The sequence below is a fragment of the Artibeus jamaicensis genome, unplaced genomic scaffold (assembly GCF_021234435.1).
Source record: "Artibeus jamaicensis isolate MK-2021 breed Jamaican fruit bat unplaced genomic scaffold, CSHL_Jam_final scaffold_1031, whole genome shotgun sequence".
NCBI lineage: Eukaryota > Metazoa > Chordata > Mammalia > Chiroptera > Phyllostomidae > Artibeus > Artibeus jamaicensis.
Window position 1 is genome coordinate 8,979,574 of NW_026522026.1, and position 24,283 is coordinate 9,003,856.

Below are 24,283 nucleotides of genomic sequence, written 5' to 3' on the forward strand. Positions count from 1 at the left end.
AAGACTTCTTTTTTTTTCTTTTTCTCAACTTACCTGGTATATAGTCCATTGAGTTCTTTAAACTCAGTGGAATACACACTTTTTTTTCCTCTTAACATTCACGAACTGCCCTAAAGTCACTAATGAAATGCTTAAGTGTTTAACTGAACCTTCAAAAACCTATCTTCCCCACAGCATTAAGAGGATCAGTTTTGAAGATGTTATCTATTGGTTAATATGCTTGTCACACAAAGAAAATGCCTCTTTCTTTGGAATTCAAAGCAGTTCAAGGCTGAATTTAGTGCTATTTCAAAAATCTTGCATGGAGGGACAGGGTGGGGGGAGGAAAGGAAGCACAAAATGGTCGAGGAGGGTCAAAAGGTACCGACTTGCAATTATGAAATAAATAAGTCCAGGGGACATAATGTGCAGCATGGGGACTACAATTAATCATCTTGTTTTACATATTTGAAAGCTGCTAAGAGAGTAGGTCTTAAAAGTTATCCCAAGATTGAAAAAATTAACTGTGGATGGTGCCAGTGTTAACCAGACTTATTGTGGTGATCAGTTCACAATACAGACAAATGTTAAACCATTATGTTGTATACCTGAAACTAATGTTTTATGTCGATTACACCTCACTAAAAATAAATAAGTAAATAAACTAAATCCCTGGTCCCTGTTTTCCTTGCTTCTTCTATTTCCACTTTCTTGGGTTACAATAAAAATTTATGAACTTAAGATGGTTTCTTCCATCTTCTGTTTCAAATGTCGTAAGAAATGCCCCTTAGGTGATTCTGATGTGCAGCAAAGTGGTAGAACCAGTGCTCTACCTGCTGCCTAGCCAAATATTCTGTACTTCAAAGAATCCCTGTTTAGGGAAGAGGGAGCAGTGGGATGTACATTCGAGGGTTCGGCTAGGGAGCAAAAACAGCAAAGCATACGGGGAAGATGTATATACAATAGAGTATGGGGGAAAACTATTCAAGTAACAAAGAACTAGTCTGTTTGCCTTTCTCTCTCTCTCTCTTCCTCCCACCTTGAGTGTGTGTGTGTGAGAGAGAGAAACAGAGAGAACACTTATGTGTGTGCAACCTCTTTTAAAAGTTTCCTGCTGCCATTGTTCCTTAAGAAACCAAGCTTTGTATTGTTATGCATGCTTCCCTACTGAGTCATGAATTGCTAAATATGTACTGATTCTTTTTTATAACTTCAAATGCCAATGACAGTAATTACCTGGCAAATAAAGATAAAAAAGACCAGCCTTTTAATGAAAAGAAAACTGCATTTAACCCACTATAGTTATTTGTCATGTAATTCAATCATTAGTTTCATTTCATGTTCTTTCCGAGCAAGTCCTAATAATCTACTTTATTTGGGGCAAATCCCCAGGGGGGAACATATTAAGCCAAATTGAGTGGAACTGTCCTAGCAGATTCAGAAGAACCTGACTACATTATGTATGTGGGGGGCACACCTGGATTCACTGACTGTCAGAAAAAATCTGTGAAGTCCCAGGCAAGAAGAAACAAGTCCCAACCCCAGCCCACACTTCTTCCCATAGAAAGAAATAATTTTTCAGTGGAGGGAAATATGTTTTTCTTATTCTGGTAACTGAATAGGAAACAAATCGTTTGTTCATTTATTCATTCAAACAGTACTGAGTGCCTATTAATAAGTGCCAAGTACTGAGCTAGTAGTTAAGGATGCTATGGGAGCAAAGGGGGCAAAGCCTGCAGTCTAATGGAAAACCAAGCCATAAGAACAAGTGATCACTAATGACACAGTGCTGTGAAGGAGACAGTGAAAGCCAGTAATGGCGGGGGGTGTGACTGTGACTGGGGTGGTGAAGGAAGGTCTCTCTGAGGAGACACACTTAAGCACATGACAGGTAAGTGGCACACCACACAAAGAACTGAGGAGGGAACATCCACCACAAAATCTTAGAGCTGAAAGGGACATTAACACAGTGCAGTCACCTCTATGATTTACAGAAATGAAGAAGGAACAAGGAATTTAGGGACCTGCCAAAGCACAGCAGACCATTGCCCGAGTGGACCTGATTTTGAATCCTGAACACAAATAGAAGGAACAGCATTTCACGGTAAAACCTAACCTGATCCAGGCAGGTGACATCTCTCCACCCAACCCCAAGCTTAATCAATTCCTGGGGTGGACTTGGCAGATGTTCTCATCTCTTTTCACACTAAAGAGCATCTGAAAACCTCAAGGTTTATTAAGGGCTTGTTATTAACACAGGAGTGCTGGTCAGAAGCCAGAGCACAGGCTCTTTGGTCCCCTGCAAAGTTCCACCCACCCCTTGAGTGGCTTGATCTTGTTTTAAAAAAAAAAGATCCAACTAACCAACACAGATAGAAACAATCTCCCTCTCTCCCATGACAAGGACAAAAAGCCATCCATTTGGCATTTTCAAACACTTTTTATTAGTGTTGATTAAAAAAAGGTGTTCCTCTTGGAAAGGACCAAGTCACCACTTCTACCTTTTATCAGGGAGGCAGGCCGACTGCCACGTTAAGAACCCAAACACAACTGAACTGAAATGAAGCACCGACACACTCGGGGCTCAGCCCTCACACAGGAAAAAGTTCTTATGAAGTCACTAATCTTTTGAACAGCTTGTCATGAAGTCACTGAGCCAGCATGAACCCTGGCAAGCAACTCAACAGCCACACCCCCTAAGGAAACATTGGCTACAAAAGTGAAATGTGATGCTCAACTTCTGCCTTTGTGAATGAGGGGCTTACCAATTCATACCTTGCTAGAACCTGTTACATGCAAAGTGGCAAAATGATGGTAACAGACATAATTTGCTTAATGACTCAGGAAACCACCTGTTCAGCCTTATGGAAATAATGGCTGTCTTCGGCACTGGATTCAATGTAATGTCATAAGGAAACAGTAAAAGGGTTAATTCCATTTTCATGAGAACATAATGCAGGAAAACAAGTGCACATTTTTCAAGTGCTAATCTTATAAAATTTTATTCTGATTTTTTAAGGCGGGGTAAATGGTATTCAAATGTATTCACGAGAAGTAGAGAAGACCTGGAATCTTGCTCCGGGATCCTTACAGCACACCACTGAAAGAATGAGTTCCCAAGGAAGCACATTTGTAAATGGAAAACGCATGAAACCAGACAGCACTACGGCTGCCAAATGCTTTGTCTAGCTCCTCCTATGTGAAAATGTTGTACCTGTGCCTAAGTAGCTTGTTCCCGGGAGCTCACCAGCAACACAAAAACTACAAAGACACCTTCTCCCAACAAGCCTCAACACAGAATACCAGCCCTCCAGGACTGTTTCAAAGAGGATAACTCTGAATTCGTTGTAGCCAGTTAGCTCTTATCAAAGGTTCACCCAAGGAAAGTGATCTTTATGAAAGATTATCTAAGGGACTTTCCATCTGCGCCTATGGTAAGTGCCAGCTTTGAATCAACTTCCGGGCACCAGATGACTAGAATCCTTCTCTTTCTCCTCTCCTCTCTCAGAGAATCCCCTTTGCTAACTTAATTTGAACATTAATCTTATGGCCGCCATTTGCTTGTTTTATCAAGGAGCATGAGTTTCCCTGATCTCATTCTATGGCCCCTGTACAAAGTCTGTCATACAAAAGTTCTTGAAAATTGCATTTAATTTAATGACCTGACAAATTAGAATGCATTCTCTCTTCTGATAGAAAAAAATTATATAACCAACTGTATTCACCTTTTATCTGGAGCTTACACTCAAATCCCAGCAGTCCTGTCTTCTTGGATGGGTTCTCAACATCAGCCTATTTGTCTTCTCATTTCCATCTAATGTTGAGACAAACTGTCTATTTCTATTAATATACTACTTATTATCTATTAATATAGTAATGTTACTTTATATCTATTAGTGTTTATGTCTACAATATGATATGTAATATCTAATAGTGTTTATGTCTACTAATATGATATGTAATATCTAACGCTAGGCCTAACCTTTTTGGAAGGAAGAAAGGTGTAAGTAAAGTCAAACTAAAACGCACTTGCAAAGGGAGGTGTTCTTGCCTGGTTAACACTCTGGTCCAACCCTTGGACCATGATCTCCTTTTCCCCTTGAACTAGCCCAGCTGAGACCAAACTGAAATAGTTGAAGAAAGAAAAAAAAGACTTTGATGAATGATAGAAACTAGCAAATAATAAACCCAGAGAAAAACCAGGATTTAGTCAGCCTGGCTTGAAAGCTAGGGCTTAATCTCCACATTCCCTAAAGAACCCTGGGAAAAAACACATCGTTTTTGACTTCTTGCTTAGCGGGTTCAAGCATGTGCCATCTGTATAACCATGACATAGCCAGAGAGCTTCCTAGACTGCGTGGGCCATTTTCATCCAGGCCAAGAGCTCCTCAGAGCCTGCCCTCTCCAGTCTGTAGCACTCCTACTCTCCTCTCTCTATGTGCGTCCTCTGTGTGCCCTGCCTTCCCCGGGGACTCTTAAGTAAGAACATGTATGGGTTGTAAGACAAACACCCTCTTGGATGCAGACAACAGAATGGTGGTTCCAGGGGAGAAGGGCGTAGGGAGCAGACAAAGAGGGAAAAGGGGGTCAAACGTAGGGACTCGGAAAGAAGCTAGACTTTGAGTGGTGAACACACAGTCGAGTATGCAGATGTATTATAAAGCTGTACACCTGAAATTTATATAATGTGATCGATCAATGTTACCCCAACAGATTTAGTAGAAATTTTTAGAAAACACACGTGCAAGGGGGTGTGGAGTAAAGAGGGTCAAGTATATGTTGCAGAAGGAGACTTGGAGTGGTGAGTACACAATGGAATAAAAAAATGATGTATTATAAAGTTGTACCCCTGAAATGTATATAATGTTATTAACCAACATTATCCCAATTTAATTTAAAAATAAATAAAAGAAACAAAAAACATGCTTACAACATAAATCCTGTACATGAATTGACATGAAATGAACATACCCCAAAATTAATTACATAAAACTCTAGACCATACCCTTTGAGGTGCGATTGTATAATCATCCCCGTTTGACAGGAAGCTGTGAGATTCTGATGCCTAATTCAGCATCACCTCCCACCAGGTTCTGCCTAGAGATACAAGCTGTCGTGCTGAAGTCGGATTACCCACCTCCTCGCCACTGGCTATTCGGTGAGCCAGATCTTTTAAGTTTCTCATCATTCTTTCATCCCGAAAATCATAAGGAAACGTTTCTGTCCATTCTGTCAGGAGTTGGAGGATTTTGGGTGCAATTTTTCTTATCTGGCTCTGGGGAGAAAAAGCAAAATCTAATTTAGTGATGTCAATTACCATGGACAACATCAAATAAATAATTACAAACAGTGTCACTGATAAACTTCTAGTGCAAAGTCTTTGGCCTTGAAGGAGAGGTTCTAGTCCCCCCATCCCAAAGTCAATGCCAAGTGCCACCAGCTTAAGGCAGCATCTAGGAATCTTCCGTGACACTGGATCTGTACTGTGCTCTTAATGCCGTTCCCAATTCCCTTTGCTTAGCTGACATATGCACCTCAGCCTGGGAGTAAACTAGGGTTACATAAGGAGACCAACTGCACAAAATCTAAGCCACAGAGTTACTGAGCCTAATAGAAAAATATGTAAAGTTCAAAACATATCATTACCTTATCACTGTTAGGGTCACTTAGTCTCTGGTGCTCAACACATAAGTGGCAAACTTTGGCCATTAGCTCATAGGGATGCATAAATAACCGAGAACTGAGTAGAAAGGTAAATATGTATGTTCTCTGTAGCAAAAGAAAAAAAATTACATGGTTACATTCTCTTTGAAACTAACATTTTTCCTACATATGACACATCTTATTTCATTAAGTTCTCTTAATCAAAATTAATTGGTACAGTTTCAAAAGTGATGCTTACTAGTAGTAAAACACCCACAAAATGAAGTTATCCTTTCCCTTCTCATGTATTTTTCCTTTAAACCACACTAAAAATAACAGAAGTGCAGGATCAGTTTAGCTACTGGAATTATCACAGCACGTATTCACACCCAGCTTCTGGGAGCCAGCTCACTGGGACGTACAACTCACTCTGGTAAGAGAGAATGGGATTCAGCCCAGAGAAAGAAATCTAACAAAAATATGCCACTCATACAGAACCATGCCCTGTGTCCCAATATTACAGTAATTCAGTGGAAACCGAAGAAACAGCCGATCTGCAGCAGCTCGAGAACGCCCCAGTGTGTCCGAGAACGCCCCAGTGTGTCCGAGAACGCCCCAGTGTGTCCGAGAACGCCCCAGTGTGTCCGGGCGGCACACTGAAGCGTTTGTGTGCTGTGCCACGGCCTTCAAAGGCAGGCTTTCAACTACTCCATTTACTCACTCAAAGGCTAAGCAATTTGATAAAATACAATATCACACTATACACTTTTCTTTAACCACATTGTCTCCCAAGAAGCCAGTAATGAAGTAGCTCTTATTTGTTATAACAGTTTTAGACTCCCAGTGCAAAGGAAAATCCCATAGGTCTTTTTGCCCTGTGTGGCGCCTTTAGTAGCCCATAAACACAGATAGGGCTGAACAAGGGACTTCTTTTACTTTTGATTACAAGTTTTCCCTGTGTGGCAACATACTTGAAAATGCTATGTAAGAAAACACAAAGAGATAATTCAGTAAGAAACGTTATGTTGAATTACAGTGGTGAGCACAAACCCTCCCATGCACAGGAAGGTCATTGTTATATTTATAAAAATATATGAATCTACTGTCTAGATATTTTCACAAAATCATTATCAACAACCAGCTGCTGGTTGACAGGGCAGCTGAGGTGCCAGGGAAGGGGAAAAATATCACTTGCTCCAAAATTAGAAAAGCTGGACTTGATTGCTGATACCAGAAGTGAGACCATATGCAAATTATGAATTTGTCTTCTCTAGCCTTTTCAGATTGCTTGAAGGACTAAGTAAATATTAATGAATTGTCTAGATTGGAAAGTATGATCTATACAAATGTCTCTTATCAAAGTAAAACATAAGCAAGCATGTCATCTGATGTCATGAAGAATTGTGTCTTGAATATAACACTTTTTCTCTTTGCTATGACATTTTCCTAACTTTCCTTTTTCCAGCATAGTGATTATCTTGGAAACAAAAAGGCATTAAATATTCTGAGAGTATCCCATGTTCTCTGGCATGTCTATTTAAGGACCAAGCTATATGCCAGAATCAAGTCTACAGATACTTCACTTAGACGGTATCCGACTGCCTACACTGTGGTACCAACTCTGAAAAGAAACTGACATGCAGACCACAACCAAAATCTGAATCATCCCCAGGCCCACTTTGATCTTAAAGCAGTCAGTAGTTGTATGCAATTTCTTATTAGAAAAATTCTTAGCATCCCAGATGTAATCCTGTAGTACCCTAGGGTCCCTGAGTATTACATTATCATTTCTGCTGAATTATAAACCAAGGGTGTGTCTGGAGTACAGGGATACCTACGTCAGGATAGTAGTCCACAGTGGGTACCAAGTGCTGAATGAGCGCTTCCAGAGATCCAGAGAGGAGGTTGTTGTCATGGTAATACAGCCCTCCACAGCTGTCCTCTGCAGACTGATAAAGGTTTCGGTTGTAACCACTGCTGTCAAACATTGCGGAAAAGGGAGGCGTCTGAGGCATGCTTTCCTAAAATAAATAAAAAAGGAGAACATAAGTATTAATGCTGTGAAGTCCAAAAGAAAAATAAGCTTTAATAGGACTATGCTTTAACAGTAAGGACGGAACTAGCCATTTTAAAACCAGGTTAGGTTCTGATACGATATCAGAACCTGTCAAGAAGCCAATACTTTTGAGTACCAATCTCATTCAATGAAATAGCATAAAATGTTTAGATCAAAGGAACTAAGATTGACTTTTAAATTCAAGTCCCTGGGTGCCATATTTAGATATCAATCCTTCACATCTGGTCATTGCTTTACCCCACTGAGGCAAGTATGGTCCTAAGTAGGAAATATGCAAGCCTTCAAAGCTGGGAAGTATTACCTAACACTTAAGAAATATCAGACTAGCATTGGGCACAGATCAGGAGCTAACCAAAAGTTGAAAACGTGACCTAGAATGGAAGTACACTCTGTGTGTGTGTAGGTCATAGGTGTGTGTATGTATCAAGAGATTGAACGCTGACTCCCCAGCTTTCACTGGAAGGTAGGATATTGTTGATTTTTACTCCTTTGGGTCAAAATTCTTTCGGGGGTGAGGAGCTCCCGTTCTCAGTAAACACATGGGCTGAGAAGACACCTGACTTGGAGAACAAGGGGCAGTGTGCCGGCCCTGTCCATCTGTGTGCTCTGCATCTCACAAAGCCTTGTTAAAGGGTGCTCAGCAGAGGCCAGTGGCTAGTAAGTTATTCTTTGGATTCCTAGGGACAGAGCTCCCAGGGCAGGGAACAGACCCCCCAGTTCTGGCAGCATGTCTGGACGATGGAGGCATTCAGGAGCTACCCAGACTGAGGGTTTCAGAAATCAAACAATGAGAGGAAGCCGAACTCCAGCTCTGGGCTGACTGGGACAGGGTGTGTGGAGGCTGCAGGAGGGCAAAACCTGGGCTAGGCTTTCTTCCCAGGATGCCAAAAGGCATCGGCATCCGAATGGGGCAGGGCCATGCAGCCCTGTCTAAGAAGGCACATCCCTCACTGCTGGGGCATCTGTTCCAGCTCCAGTGAATGGGGGCCACAGCCTCACAATGTGTGCAGGTGCCTTGGCAGGGGGCGGCCAGGGGTGAGGCTAAGAAAAACAGCGCCCCTGATGCAGCCGACCTGGCAGGTGAAAATGGCATTTAGGGAAAGCAGCATCCCCAAAAGAAATACAGAAAAAACTTCAACATTTTATGCTCCATTCCATCCACATACCAATGCTAAGGAGAAAATGTGAAAGGATCCCTGAAATCATAGCCACAAATGGGAAGAAAGTGATTACTGAGAGTCACTCTTTCTGGGGAGACTGGTTAACATCAGGGTCATCATCGCTGTGCCTCTCACTTAGGCAGGACAAGGTCATGGCCAAAGAATCAGGAACTATGGAATGTAAACATTAACACAAATGCTCCACACTTCATTGGCAAGACCTCACACGTAGGATTCCCGGTTAAATAAATAACTCAGTGTTAACATTTCACAAGGCAATGGACAAAGTATGTTTCTGTCCTCTTCCAGTTGCCAGTTTTCTATGAGTACAATTCATGTGCAATATAATCTTTGTGCAAATTCATGTGCAAATCCTTGATGGGAATAAAAAACAAGAGCCTGTCTATCCTTGCTCAGAGAAACGCGAAATGTTCTTAAACTGGGACACGGGGACCTGGAATGAGAAGCATGTAAAAGCTACATCTGAGAGCCTGAAGGGAACACTAGGTCTGGCTTCCCACAGCATTAGATGGTTAAATCTACACACGTCCTTCACATTCAGGATAACAGGTGTAACTCATGCCATCGTGCCCTGGCAGTTTCTTATTTCTCTGCCTGGAACCATGAATTTTCCTCAGTTTCTCCACTTACTACTCATCACTACTGACAACATGCTTGTAAATTGCTTTTGAGAGATGGCTGACCAGGATTTGAGAATTTCAGAAAATGTGAGTTCAAAAGGACCATACAAATCATCTGTCCAGGATGGAAAATGGATTTCATTTCATGTTCTGTAATAACAGCAATCAATTAGAAGTGGTTGCCAAAAGGCCTGAGGATGAGAGGGGAGGATTCAGAGGCTTCAAGTGTGTGGAAGGACATGTATCCTAAGTCACTAGCAATGACTACAAGACGGTCACAGAAGAAGAAAAAGTCCAGTGCCACTACAATCAGGTCCAGTCTCCTCTTTTTGTAAGCGTGCAAAGTAAAACCCTGAGAGGTGGCATGAAGTGAGCAGGCTGAGATCCCACCATGCTGTGGCTATGGCCCCAAGTGCACCCAATGGAACTGCCTTGAATTTTGCACCAGGGTACCTTCAGTTTATTAACACTAACATGAACCCATAAACTAGTCATGAGTCATTCAGAGTTCCCTTTCAAGGAATCAGCACCAAAAGCCACCAACTATTCGTACCTCTTCATTACACGCTCCCATCAAGCAGATGAGGACTCAGATCTGAACAAGGACCCTGATTTAGCGAAGCCCTCATCTGGTGCTTAACAGCCCTGAACACTTTGGAAAGTCATTTACCCTGCAACTCCCACCCTGGCCGGTTTGTCATCTGGAAAATGACTTCCAATTTTACTTACCCCTTCTGAAACTCTAACAAAACTGCCAGTTTTCCTTATAGCAAAGTTCTTCTTGAAGCCTTATTAGAGCAAAAGCAAACAGCTTTTGTGTTGTTCCTCAGAAACACAAAGAATGTGTCTGAGGAGGTGCAAAGTCCCAACACTTAGAAAACCCCCTCCACCAGGCACCAAAAGAAAATACTGCTAATAGCGATGGAAACCGAGTCAAGGAAAGTCCATTAGAGTTACAGCTTATCATACTTAAAAATCAATTTTAAGAAGGGAGTATGTCACAGATCATTTTCTACCTTTCAAAGTTCTGTTGCCAACCAGCTGATTTAATTTTCCCATGAGCCACCTTGATCATTGAACTTCAACATAGCAACTGCTGAGATTCAAGTCATTCCAAGAGACTCCAGCCCCTTATTCATACACAGCAGTTATATTTTCTCCCTTGCCATATAGTCAAGACATCATCTTACAGTTCCTTAAGCCTTCTCCCTTCTTTAGCTGCACAGTCCCCTGCTATGCAATCCTGCGTGCTAGAAAGGGTCCCCACCTCCCACAGTCCTTCGCATCTCTGTGCCCCTGAAGGCCCCTCACCTGAGGAGCACGGTATGCAGCCCCTGCCTGTGCGAGGTTTACCATTTACGGCCGAAGTTTTGGACTCTACAACCTCTGTTCCGCAGGCACCCTCACTCTGTTTTGACTGCCTGAGAAGCTAAGGTTCAGAAAAGCTGTAATAACTCTCTCGGAATTTTATGTCAGATTAAGGGACAGAAAGGGCAGGGTCTCAGATGTCAAGTTCAAAATTTATTATGCCACATCACGTTCTACTGCAAGTGGTCTTCTTTGAACCTCTTTTAACCATAAAATGAAAAATCTGTCAGTCTGTCCCAAATTGTAGGCTATTAGAAAAATTTATGTTTTACATGCACTACATAAATCCTTGCTCCAAAGATGTATTGAGGACACTAATCACCCTTCTTATAAAGCAACACTATCAATAAGGGTGTTTAAGCTACTGACCTTTGCAATGAAAACACAGTCCCATCTTGATAAAGATTTCAGAGATTCTAATGTATATTTCTTTATATTTTGGTATCTTTGAAATAAGCTTGCACATAAATAGTGAAGTGATAAGAAGACTAATAAGATGTTTAAATCTGTTTAGCAATATATAAAATAAAAGAGCATCTTACAATGAATGGCACCTTAAAGTCAGTGAAACGCAATAATATTTGCTTGTGTATACTTTATAGATTTGCAGTAAAAAATGTTAATGAGACAAGTTACCGAAAGAAAGATCATGGGTCATAGGATATGCTCCCCGTCTCTGGATAACCTTTAACAAGTGGCCTGCCTAGCCATTTTCTGGAAAGATCAACCGCCTGGTGTAATAGATACACTTGATAAACAAGGGGAAAGGTCAGCAAAATGGCACAGAAAGTACTGTTTGTGAAGTGTATTTTTAAATACCTAACAAGTAAACATAGTAGGTTTTTTTTTTCTACCAAGTATCACCCACTTCAAGAACTACTGTTGTTCAGGATTACTAAGATTTAACATCCAGGAGTTTAGTTCTACCTGCTTCAATTCTGAAAATGAAAAGACTCAGATTAAATACTGGCTTGGCTGTTGTTTCAGAACAATACAAGATCCAAGTACTGGACATGACAATCCAGAGCACTACTTATCCCTGGGCACCGCTAACTCTAAGACTCCTTTGCTAATGGTTTCCTAGCAGAAAAAGAGCTAAGCATGAGGCTCCTATCCCATAGCTTCCATTTATTTCTCCTTCAATCTCAGTATAGTTCTGATTTTTTATCTGCAGCAAATTTCTTTATAGCTCTCATATTTAACATTTTCTGTCTCTGGGGGCCTGTGAACTCTCAATTTGCTCCTCTCTGCCCTTTCCAACATGATTTCAAAATCAGCTTCTCCATGGTCATTCTTCTTTAGCACAAATTTTGCCCAACCCAACATACCTATCCATGGGCACCTGCTAACCTAAAACCTCATTTAGGAAAAATGGACTCTTTTACAAAATTAGAATATGTGACAGCATGAAGTTAACTACTGCCATTCATTTGAATATTAAGTCAAACTTCAAATTAGTTCATTCCTTTGGAAAAAGGGAGATTTATGGGAGACATTGAACAAGCTGCTGACTTCCTACTGAGTGATTAAAATCACTCCCAGTAAGAAAAGGCAAAGGGCAGGTTCAACTCCCGAGTGATGCTCACCTTACAAAGTTGCATTTGTCAACCAGTTCCTAGGAACTCAGAATACATTCTGTTTGTCCAGGGGCTCTTACCTCTTTTTGGGAAGTCACAAACGTCTCTCCACGAGAATGGCAACAAGCTTGCTTGTACTTTCAAGGAGCTCAGGCTATAGGTTAGGATGTACATGTGCCAACCTGCACAGAAGCTAGATCTGTATCTACTCCGCCTCAGAGGAGGAGAGCGGATGGTTCTAAAGGGAATCCTGGCTTAACACATTCAAGACTCCTCCTTAGAAATCAAAGACTACTGTACTTTCATCAGGTATAGCAATCATATGGAGTTGAAGAGGATTTTAAAAAGGACACTCCTTTTGACTTGGGTAGAGATATTTAAATAAGCATTTTCCCCCCCTAAATTGGGGCAGTCCTTTGAGATGGAGAGGATGTGATGAAACAATGAAAAACAGATTTTGGTTTTTAAAACAATGAGCCAGACTAAAAGAAAGTCTGGCAACACCAAAGCTAGCATGCAGCAGATTACAGGTCCTGCTGGAAAACTTCCCAAAGAGAAGTAAAAGGTGTATCCTACCCAGATACACAAGATGAATGTTCTTTTTAAAATTAATTTGTAAGCTGGAAAGTTGGTTGACAGACAAGATATCTTACCGGGACAGCTAATTCACAAAGATATATCATGTTCTTCCAAGGACCTTGTAAAAGTTCAGCCTGACATTGATCCAGCCACAAGGAAGCATGCACTGGGTGATTTAAGGGATGAATGGATTTGAAAGGCATGCCTAATGGTTTCAAAGCAACGAAAGCACCAGATGAAAAGCTGCCTTTTTCTCAACAGCAGACTGTGTTTGGATTAGCGACTGCTTTTTCACAATGTTATTTATGACGAGGCAGGTGCACCAGGAGAAGGTGGTTTCAGGTGACAATTCCAACTGGAAAAGAGGTCAAGGAAAAGATGGGTGTGGGAACTAAATCAAAAGCTATCTTTCAGCATCTGCTATAGCTGCCTTGTAAATCTCTCCCAGAATGTCGAGTCAGCATTTCCTTTACACTCAAGAGAAAGAGACAGAAAAAGTAGGAGTCAAAGAAAAGAAGTGTTTTTTCAAATACTTAATAAATACAAAGTCTTTACATTGATCACTATCTTTTAGCTCCTGGTCAAATGCTGAGCATATGTCCCAATTTAAAAAAAAAGAAACAGAAAAAAACCCACAGAAGTGGAGGAAGGCCTCCGTATCACAGCTGAACATTGAAAGCACATTTGTTTAGTGAGGAGAGGCTTAATTTAATACCCTGGAATTCCTGGTTCCCCCATATCCACCTAGATTCCAAAGGAACTTTGTACTCTGGTGAGATAGCTTCTTTCTGTTCTCATTTGAGGTTTCAGAGATCTGAATGAGAAAGCACTCATATATTTCAGCTCTACCCCAGCTGGTACCTCACTGGCACTGCTGGATCTCAGAATACAAGGAATGACTGCAAGTTCATACAGTGTATCTAACAACAGTAAAGTCAAGTTTCTGACACTGTCTAAAATATGGCTTATTTTGATCCTGAAAATGTCTAAAAGATGATCTTCTCAGTCCTTTCCTCAGCCATGGGCAGTCCTAAAAGCAGAGATGTCCAGGAACAGCTCTGGAAACTGCAGAAGTCCTGGGAAATCTGCTAACCTGGGAAAAAGAGGTATTGCGTTGAGAGGACAAACATACAGAGCCAACAACTCAGAATCCACTCACTTCTCTGGAACGTGAACAAAAGTAAGTAACTCCCCAATAAGTACACTCTTTGTAAAGGAGCCACAGATGCTTGGTAGATTTCACAGTCAAGGGGGGAAAATCAGTATTTGGGGGGAAAGAAGGTCTTATTTCTCTCCACAATAATGAAATGATGGTATTATTTTCTGATTTGTTATGTTGGCTTCCATACAAAAAATGAATTTGCATTCTGCTTGATTTGTCCTAGACGTTACTTTAAAAAAAGTCTTTACTTATTCTTAATTGATGGAAACAGGGGATTCTGACTTAAGTAATTACTACCTTGTTTCCCCGGAGTACAAACAAAGCCAAAACTTTTCATCTTTTGTCTTAGGAATATCTTGCTAGCAGTTTATTCAAACACAAAACAACATTTCAGTACATGGAAATTCTAAATGCACCTGGATAGTCATTTAAAACATATCTATGAGGTAAATCTGTGTTCTGGGAATGAATGGCAGAATATGCGGACATTCTTTTTGCATCGTTTGTAATCATCTACAACTTCCATGCAGTTCCCGAGTTTAACAGTAGATGGCTCTACATTCATGGTCTTTGAAAGAGATGGTGCTTTCCAGTAATAATAATAGCCGGTGCTGGTTCACAGAAGCAAAAGGACAACTACAGTTCTGGGGAGAAAAATTGAAAAAGTAGTATTTGTAATCTTGGCATATTGTTGAACTTAGAAAAGTGGTATAGTTCATTCTGTACTGCTGAAAATATATACTGGCTGATAAAGCCAGTTAGTCTTATTTCCTATATCTTAAATGACTGTCTATGATGAGATTAATTATTTCATTTTCCCATAGGAATAAAAGTGATCTTCTGGATAATCAAAATTATCCTCAGCTAATTAAGTAATGTCAAAAAAAGAACTTTCTGGGGTATTGGAAATATTCCTCTTTGGCACTGCCCAATACAGTAGCTGTTAGTCACATGTGGCTAAAATGGCTAGACACATCTCAAACCAAATTACAGAATATTATTTGGGAGAAAATCTTTTACCTAAACCCAATTCATCTCCACAGGAAAACAAGTAGATACATAGTGAGGACATTTAGGACACAAGCAGAATTTCTTATCTGCAGTTTACTATAAAACATGGTTACTGGGATAATTTTATTTTTGGGCTGCAAGTTCTTGAAAAACTACACCAATGCCTCCCCCGCCATTCTTCCAGATAAACAGAAAGATACTGGTAGTCTACACAGTAAAGTGTTTCCTTTCTGACAAGGCTTATTTCGTACTTTTCCTGTGTTAAACTAATCCTCACACCAGGGTTTCCTAATAAAACTTCTATCAGTTGAATGATTTCCTAGATGTAATAAAGTAATAAATATATAAACCTAAGGGAAAAAAAGACTGGCCAAAAACTGGTTTAAAATTTAGCAAATAGCAACACTGGCTTAATTTTAAAAAGTTTCCTGATTCAACCTTCTTGATAATTAGTATTTTAAAATATAATTGCAGGAGAAAACTAAAAGCAGTTTAAGGAACTATTAAATCTCTCCGGAGTTTTCATCCATAACACTACATTTCACTCTCCTGTCCTCACTTCCATGCACCCAGAAAGTGGCTGAATATCTCCTTGTAGATCACTTCAACCTTCGTTCTTCCACCACCAATACAGGGTACAAACGTGTGAAGTGACAATACAGCAAAGTGAATCAATTATCAGAGAGCTAAAAGGGACTTGTAAGTCATCTTGTTTAACACCCTAATTTTACAGATATTTGCAGGTATAGGGAATCGGTGACTCGTTAGGGTACCAGACTGGCTAGGACCTTAGTCTCTTTGTTCCAAAGGCCGAAATCTGTCCACAGCACTAGGCTACAACATCTGCCATTTTAGGATAACTGAGGGTTGCACAGATATCATTTTTGTAGATTTCACTGAAGAACCAAGAAAGGGCCACTGTGGTTCTTGAAAAGTGAAAGGGAGGGGGAGGCAACCCCTGAATTCAACCACAGTATTTTCAATAGTACAATTTGTGTCTTGAAGATCTCGCAGAATGTGATAATGGCCTTTGCATCTGTTATGTATAGGCATTAGAATCAAGATTCTCAATCCCTGCTTCAGAGATTCCATATTTTTCTCTCAAGAAGAATACCTTTCTTTCTCCATCTCCTGTCCAAAGAGATACTCTTTTTGGGGTCATCCAAATGCTGCTGCAAGTCTAATTCCACCAGGTTGCCTTTGGAGATTGATGCAGTTGATCCCATCACTTCCTGTGCCATATTGGGTACCTTGCCTGGCATGGACAGTCACCCAGCTCCTCCCCTCCAATATCCTGACCATTTTTTGTAGATAGGTGATAGTCAATTGATTTTCCCCCTATTGTCACTTATTAACTACTATTAGTCAGTAGTTAATTTTATATAGTAATGTTAGCAATAATGTAAGAAACATGTCTTATTGTGATAAATGATAAATATTCAGAAATATATACCTAAGAATAAGTTAAATTAGATGCTATGCTGGGGGGGAATACAATATATGTAAATGATTTCTGGTGATTTTCTATTTCAAAAAATATGATCCCCAGGTATCAGGTGTGGCAGTGGCAGATTAACTGTCTAATGGAGCACATAATATCCATCAAGACTGAAAATGCACATGGGAGAAATAAATTATAAGAATTTAACCCTCCATTAGACAGCCAGAAAATCCAAGGCCTGTATGCTTAGCAGCCAGAAGTGTTGCCACCTCTAGGAAAACAAAGGATTGGAGGACATGTAGTGGAAGAATGCCAACAAGAAATTTGCTAATCGGTAGTGATCATCTCATCTTTGCCAGAAAATCTGCTTGCAAGGCATAATATAGCACTACCTGTGAACCCAGGTGTCTATCAAACGTGCCCTGGGTCCTCATTGGCTCAGCTACTTATCTCCTTTCCCAAATAAAGAACCATTAACGGAAAAAGTCTAACAAGCTGACACTTTTTTTCTATGAAAATATCAACAGCCAAGAATTTTTCTTTTTCCTTTTCCTTTTCAGAGATCAATTCTCCATTTGCTGTAAACCCCACCCGACCTCCTATTTTCCTCCCAACTCTCCAATTGGTATAGACCCTGGTTAATTGCAACCTCCCTGTTTCTTAGCGTAGCCTTGTCACCATGACCCAACTGTTTTTAAATTGAGACACAGCGATCACATGCCAAGCTCTAGCTACCGTTTTCGAGAGGAAAGAATAATTATTCACCTCATCTGAGTCTGACTGTACCAGACATTATCCAAGAGTGCAAACCCCTCATCCCTAGACTCTTCCTCTTTTATGTACCCAGTTCAGAGACCTTCCCTGCACAGATCATCTAGGGCTAAATATAGATCTACGCACCCAGCAGTTCCTGACCACCGTCACGTGGTGCTGCTGACGAAAGATTCCTTGGAGACGTGTTCGGCCCAAACACACCTACGCACATCTCTATGTGTTTTCATCTATACACATTATACCCTCCGGATTAATCGACGATGACAGATTTTACATCCACCAGAGAAAGGCTCTCCCTAGAGATCTCCTCCTGCTATCTAATGCACTTGTCCACCTTCTGCACGTTGCTTTTGCTTAACTGCGCCAATTCATTTGGGGTAAGATGAGAAGCAATACTCAAGTGGTACCCGTGCGCGCACACAGACACACAGAGACGCCGATTTTGCTTTTTTCTTGTCCCCACCGTTACCCTAGAAAGAGCCCGCGAGGCTCCCAGGTACCCTCAGTTCATGTTATTATGGCCAGGTCACCCGCGGCGACTCACCTGAGCTCTGGCAAGTGCAAGGCGACTCGGTGTGCCCCAAGTTCGCCCGCTGAACGGGAGTGAGATGAAAGGATATCACGCCACCGGGGCGAGCACATCACTTGGGTCCCCTTGTCCCGTTCTAAATCAGACCCTAGATTATGCAGCTCCGACATCAAAAATAAACAATTCCACCTCCACTCCCCCCACTCTCACCCCCCTCCACACCCACACACGGAAACTAGCCAATAAGTATGAGGAAACAACCTAGCTGAGTGCACTAGAAGAGAAGATGAAGAAAGGATGAACGCGACTAGAACTCGGACAAATCCTCAAAAACTGTACCGCGATCTGGCAACAGAAAGCCTGGCTGTGGGATCAAGAGAAGGAAGGAAAAACCTAAGCTTGTCCTGGGCCCCAGAGGCTGGGCCCCGCACCTGTTGGCACCGGGTCTGTTCACGGGGCAGCCCCAAGCGCCCTCAACCGCTGGACAGGGGGCCCCCCGGTCCCTGGCTTTGCGGGGCGCTTTGCGCCAGTGAGAGCTCGCTAGCTCAGGGTCTCCCGCCGCCCAGGGGAGCACTCGGCAGCGGAGGCGCAGAACGAGAGCCGGGCTGGCCAGGCTCACTGCTCCCGGCTCGCCTGGAGGAACGCAGCGCACAGGGCGACCCCGCGTTCCCACAGTCGAGCTCCGTTCTTCGAGAGAATATCCTGGCGAAGGAACAAACCCACCTGCAGATGGACCCCAGATCCTCGCCTTCCCGGCTGTTCGCTGCGCGACCACAACTGCAACCAAAGGACAGGGAGCGAAAGCGCGCGGGAATCAGTGTGGAAAAAAAAATCCCGCACAACCAGTCGGGCTCCTTGTTTATACTGAAACTACAGCCCAGCCCCGGCGCACACCCCCTTTAGCTCAGAGCGCCCGCCCCGCCGTGGCAGCCCCGCCCACCCCGGCAGGGCGAGGGCCAATCACGGAGCAGCGCAACGCCTCCAACGCCCGGACTGGCCCACGCGTCCCCAGGAGCCAACTCCAGCTGTGCTGTAGCCCCCGCGTGCCCTCCCACGCTGCTGCGGAGGCCGCGGGAGCCCAGCGCGGCGGGCGGCTGTCTCCAAAGGCGAGCGTTTCCTCCTGGGTGCACTTGCCAAGGGCTGTTTGTGCAGTCGTGTGTGTGTGTGTGTGTGTGTGTGTGTGTGTTCATTTACCTGTGTACTACCTGTAAATACCCACCCGACTCGTTATACAGTATCTATTAACATAATTATGAGCTAAGGCTTACTGCCCATGTAACTTTCAGAAGAAAGCTGAGAGTAATCATAAAAACATTTGCTCAGCAAGTATTTACAGAGAGCCTTAATGCTAGGCATTGTGCAAAACGCTGGGGGCACACTTCCGGCAAAAGGAGGCTGGTTGCTGCCATTATGAAGCTTACAGTCTAGTGGAGGACAAACGTTAAGCAAATGGTCATACAAACAAAATGTAAAATTGCAGCTCTCATAAGTTCCACAAAGGAAGGGAACCTGTGTTGTGAAATATGATTCTAGAAGCAAAAAGGGCTTGCCAGTCCTCAGTAAAGGCTGTGTTGTCATGGTAACGATATACTATATCATTGGAATTTGATAACCTTTTTTTTAAGGTAAAACCTAAATACCTCACCTTGTACAAATAAAAGCAGGTGGAAAGGGAGAAACGATGGAAACAAATAAGGGAAGAAAGAGACCTAAAGAAAGAAAGAAACATCAGGAGACTACCTTGCTCGCTAGGTGAACTTTCGTAAGTAAAGTAACTTTTCTGAGCTTGTTTTTCCATATATAACACACTATTTATTCCTGTCTTTTAGCACTGCAATTAGGATTACTGAGATATAGAAACCATTTATGTCCCTGCTCCATCTTCTCCCCCTCCCTCCTCGTTCCTGGGTGGAAACAGTTATCTTGAAGTTCACGTTGCCTATTCTTAGCTGATCTCTACCCTCATTTTCTTCATCTGTGCCTCCTCTCACTTCTCTTCTAATTATATTCCCTCCTTCTCTTCTGCAAATGGGTCTCTCTGACTCAGTAATTCACTTTCACTTATCCCAGCCTCTCTGCAGTCGTAAGAAGAAGCTACACAGCCAAGAGCAGTTGGCTGGGGCCAGGCATACAGAGTAAAGCACAGACGCTTGAGCACCCCAGCCCAAGTGCTGTGGCTGTGCTGTTGATTAGTCTCTTATGCCCAGTTTTCCATCCCGATTCTGTAAAAAACAAGCTTTAGGCAGTTAAGCGAGTCATTTACAATCTTGAGATTCCTAGTCTTATAGCTAGTCTTATAGCATTTAATAAATTAAAAAGGTTGGACTAAATGAGGATTTCTTCATGGAAAATATTTGACATAGCCTTTCTAACACCTGGATACACCCAGCTTCCCAGAAGATTTTGCCCAGTTTTACTTTCTGGAGTTTTTCCCCACCTATAGAAAAAATGTTTATTTTAGTTCCTCAAAACATAAAAGGATACTATGATAATATTGTTCAATGCTTTACAAAACCACGTTTCTGCTTCCCGTTCCGGTAGATCCCCAGGGCCCCTCCCAGCACCATATATGAGAGATGATGTACAGGGGACGTCTCCAAAACTAAGTGGCCCAAACCCTAACCTGCGTCTATCACTTAGCCAGCTCTCAAACCTTAGAAAAGGCCCTAGTTCACTTATCTGAAAATAGCAATCATGGTTTACATAGGTAATTTCTTCAATAGCATGCTGAGAAGATTGAAAGAGATAATACACAAAAATGGGTTTGGAACAATGTCATTCAGACCCTACTCCACAGTGTCCCTCCTGGTTTTGTTGTTGTTTCATCCACAGGACTTACCACCATTTAACATACTGTATGTTGTACTTATTATTGCTTCTCTCCTCTCACTAAGATAAAAACTCCTGAAGAGCCAGGTTTGTTGCTGTCATCGTAGTTGTTATTTTCCTGCTGTATTTCCAATGTCTAGAAGAATGCCTCACACATTATAAGCACTAAATAAATATATGTTGTTTGACTAATTAATGACTAGCACATGTTGGTTGAATTAATTAATGTCTAGCACATGATAAGCACTCAATAAATAATATGATTATGTATCAATTATTCTCTATAATGAAAATATATTCTTTACCTTCTTTACTTCTAGTAGTTTCTTTCTGGTCTTTTGACTCCGTTAACTCTTATCTCTGTAAATGTTGCTATGCTCAATAATAATAGTCAAACTGATGCAAAGAAAGCTAACACAGTAGGGAACAGAATTGTCACAGTTGAGTAAACTAATCATGTCCTATCTTTTGGGACTGGCACAGTGCCTCTTGAAATAAATTTGGAAGATCATTACTAAGGGAGAAATAAGGAATTGTGTAACAGTTAGCCTTTGCTTTGTAACCAACAGCCCCAAACTTAGCAGCTAAAAAGCCATTTATTTATTTGCCCTTTAGCGCTGTGGGTTGGCAGTTTGGGCTGGGCTCATCTGAATAGTTCTGTGGATGTCACCTAGGGTTACTCCTGGGATGGCATTCAATCAGCTGACACCTCAGGTGAGGCCTGATGGTCTATGATGATCTAACTCACTTGTCTGGCTGTTAGCAGGTGACTTTGTTCTCTTCCATGTGGCTTCTCCAGCAGGTTAGCTCAGGCTTTATCACATGACAGGCTCAGGATTCCGTAAAAAGGAGAGTAGAAGCTGCAAGCTTCTTGAGTTCTAAGCCCAGAACTGGTACAACCTCTCTTCTGCTAACTACTTTTAATCAGAGAAACCATGAGGCTGGCCCACATTCAAGGGATGGGGAAACAGACTATTCTTCTTAGAGAAACTGAGAATAATTTGTGTCATTTTTCATCTATCACAAATGAGCGGTTTGCATAGGCGGAAACAGTTTCTGTCTCACTGTGTTTCTCTCTCTATTCCCCCTCTCCCTCTGTCTTTCACAGGGCCTCCTTCTGCCCAGGCCGAAGTCACTAAGACATTGTCCTGGCCCTCAAATCCTGGAGAAGAACCGATGGGGCAGGGGTAGGCCCCATCTAGTAGGGGCGTCTCTCCTTGTCTGCACTGGTAGGGTAAGATGGGCCAGGTGGGACATCCAAAGGGGCTTCTGAAAACCAAGAGTCGTGGCGGGGGGTGGGAAATGTAGAAGGGGGCGCGCAGTGAGGCTGCTCCCACTAAGGTATCTTTGTTCCTTGGTCGCCAAACCTCAGTTTCTCCAGTTCAGTAATAAAGACAATAGTGCTCCCACCCATTCTCCGTCCCACAGGAAAATGACTGGGGTGACCAATAGAATTTAAAAGGAATATAGTTCTAAACACAGTGTGATATCCTGGATTGAATCTTGAAACAACAACAAAAAAAGGACTTTAGTGGAAAAACTAGAACTCTGAATAAGGCCTGGGTTTTCATTAATAATAACATACCATAGTTGGTGTCTTAGTTTTGACAAATATACCACTGAAAGGGGTAAGATAGTGACAGGGTAGGCTAAGTGCTAAGTATATGGAAACTCTCTACCATCCTGGCAGCTTTTATGTACATTGAAAATCATTCCAAAATAAATATTTATTTTGTAAAAAAAATCCTAGTAGATATGTATATTTAATTAAACTGGAAGTCAGTTGTGTTCATTGCAAAGCAGTGTTTATTATTTGTCTCAGACACAAGTTTAATATAATTTTTGTGGTTTATGATATTCTTAATACACTTGAACTTTAAATGAAAATCTCACAAAGCATCACTGCCTTCACATATTTAAAACTTGCCACATGAAAGAGGAATGGGCTCAGAACACAAGATAGGATATAAGAGGAAAAAGTGTGCAGGAAGGGATCACAGTTTTAGTGTCAGAAACACATTAAAGATGTCCTAAGTGGAGTAACGGCCTTTTTCGGCATTGAGTTCCCTCTCTGGATCCTGAAGGACCTTGTGAACTGGCCAAGTGACTCTTCAAAACACATCCACATTTTCTCTTTCACTTACTTTCTCAATATCACTGTAGAATATGGAGATGAACATTCCAAGAATATCAAATTTTAGCCCCAGTTTATAAGAAAAAACAAAGACATTGGTCACACAACTTATCATTAGTCCCTCTAGACCACAGCCTACAAAAGCCAAGAAGACAAGCCCATTTTTGATCAATTTGGTGCATTTTGTCACTCCTGCATCTTGACAAAAGATGAATGAATACTTTATAAAGCAAAAACATGAATAAATTTTTGTGAAAATCAGTTACCAGTTGCTAAGCAAGGTATGTTAATATTACTTTGCAGCCGGTTAACTTAGCCTATAGGATCTATTATCTAATCACAACTTCTCCAGAACACACAAGTCCAGTTTTTTAAAAAGGTAAGTAATAACAAAAACCCTTCATACCTAGAGTATGGCACAGGTACCAAAATGTTATTTTTGGTACCTGTGCCAAAAAAAGAAAAAGCAATTGCACAGAAAATAGAGTTAAAGGAAGAGGAAAACAATATAACCCTTCCACTCCCACCCCCAACCCTTTTCACAGAAAACAAACCTTAGAGAAAACCCCTTATTTTCCCCTTGCCTTTTAGTGTACTTTTCCTTGACTTCCCTTTCCTCATCATCTGAGAGCCTAAAGTGAGAAAGGGAAGGAGACCTCTTGGGGCTTTGGTTTCAAGTCCTCTTCCTCCTCCTATCCTGAGTGAAAGGAATTCTGCTCATGGGCCAACCCAGCTTACAAGAGGGCAGTGTTAGAATTTCATAGGAGTAAAAAGTGTGCATGTACTTGGCATTGCTCTGGTACATACACTTCTCTGGAACCTGAGAGGAGAGTCATGAAGGCAAGACATGAAGATTTAGATATTCAAGATCCTGAGTCCGTGCCTGGTAGTATCAATCCCTTCATAACTGTTCATGAATCCTGCCACTTGGAAGAAATTTTTGTGAGAAAACACGCAATTGGGTCAGCCTTGGAATGGTCATCTCAACAACAATTCCCAACATTTGTTATAATTTACAATGTCCTTTCACATCCATTGTCTCATGTGTGGAGAATGCTCTGTCAGTGAGGGTCAGTCCATTGTAACAGTGGTCACTACAGAGCATATATTTTCCTTTCCTGGGACCACTAAAAATATCATAGATAGCCATTTATTTAAATTTGCTAAGAAAACACCCCTAAATAGAAGGGAATGAACTAGAGAAGATAACTTCAGGGAAGCCTCTTCCACCCGTCCCGTGATCCTTTATCACTGCCACCTGTTACCTCCCAGGCCACAGAGTGGTACAGAGAATGCAGTGGCCGCCTGGGAAATCCCACAACGCACAGAGGAGGTTTCCCAATCCTCTAAGAAATCTCTCTATTTTTATTTATGGTAGA

At 41.7% G+C, this 24,283-nt stretch overlaps 1 protein-coding gene across 2 annotated transcripts in view; it reads right to left on the reverse strand.

The window, feature by feature from the left end:
• RASGEF1B (RasGEF domain family member 1B) overlaps positions 1-24,283 on the reverse strand; it is a 524,372-nt gene that overhangs the window by 17,992 nt on the left and 482,097 nt on the right. Inside the window, exons 1-4 of one of the 2 annotated variants that reach the window (XM_037155604.2) lie at positions 18,665-18,805; positions 7,461-7,643; positions 5,626-5,748; positions 5,117-5,254 (exon numbers count right to left, since the gene is read on the reverse strand). In XM_037155604.2, coding sequence (XP_037011499.1) covers positions 5,117-5,254; positions 5,626-5,748; positions 7,461-7,637 — 438 coding nt within the window. In that variant the 5' untranslated portion in view covers positions 7,638-7,643; positions 18,665-18,805. Of the gene's footprint in view, positions 1-5,116; positions 5,255-5,625; positions 5,749-7,460; positions 7,644-18,664; positions 18,806-24,283 lie in introns of those variants that run through there. The other variant, XM_053655647.1, reaches the window with a different exon arrangement.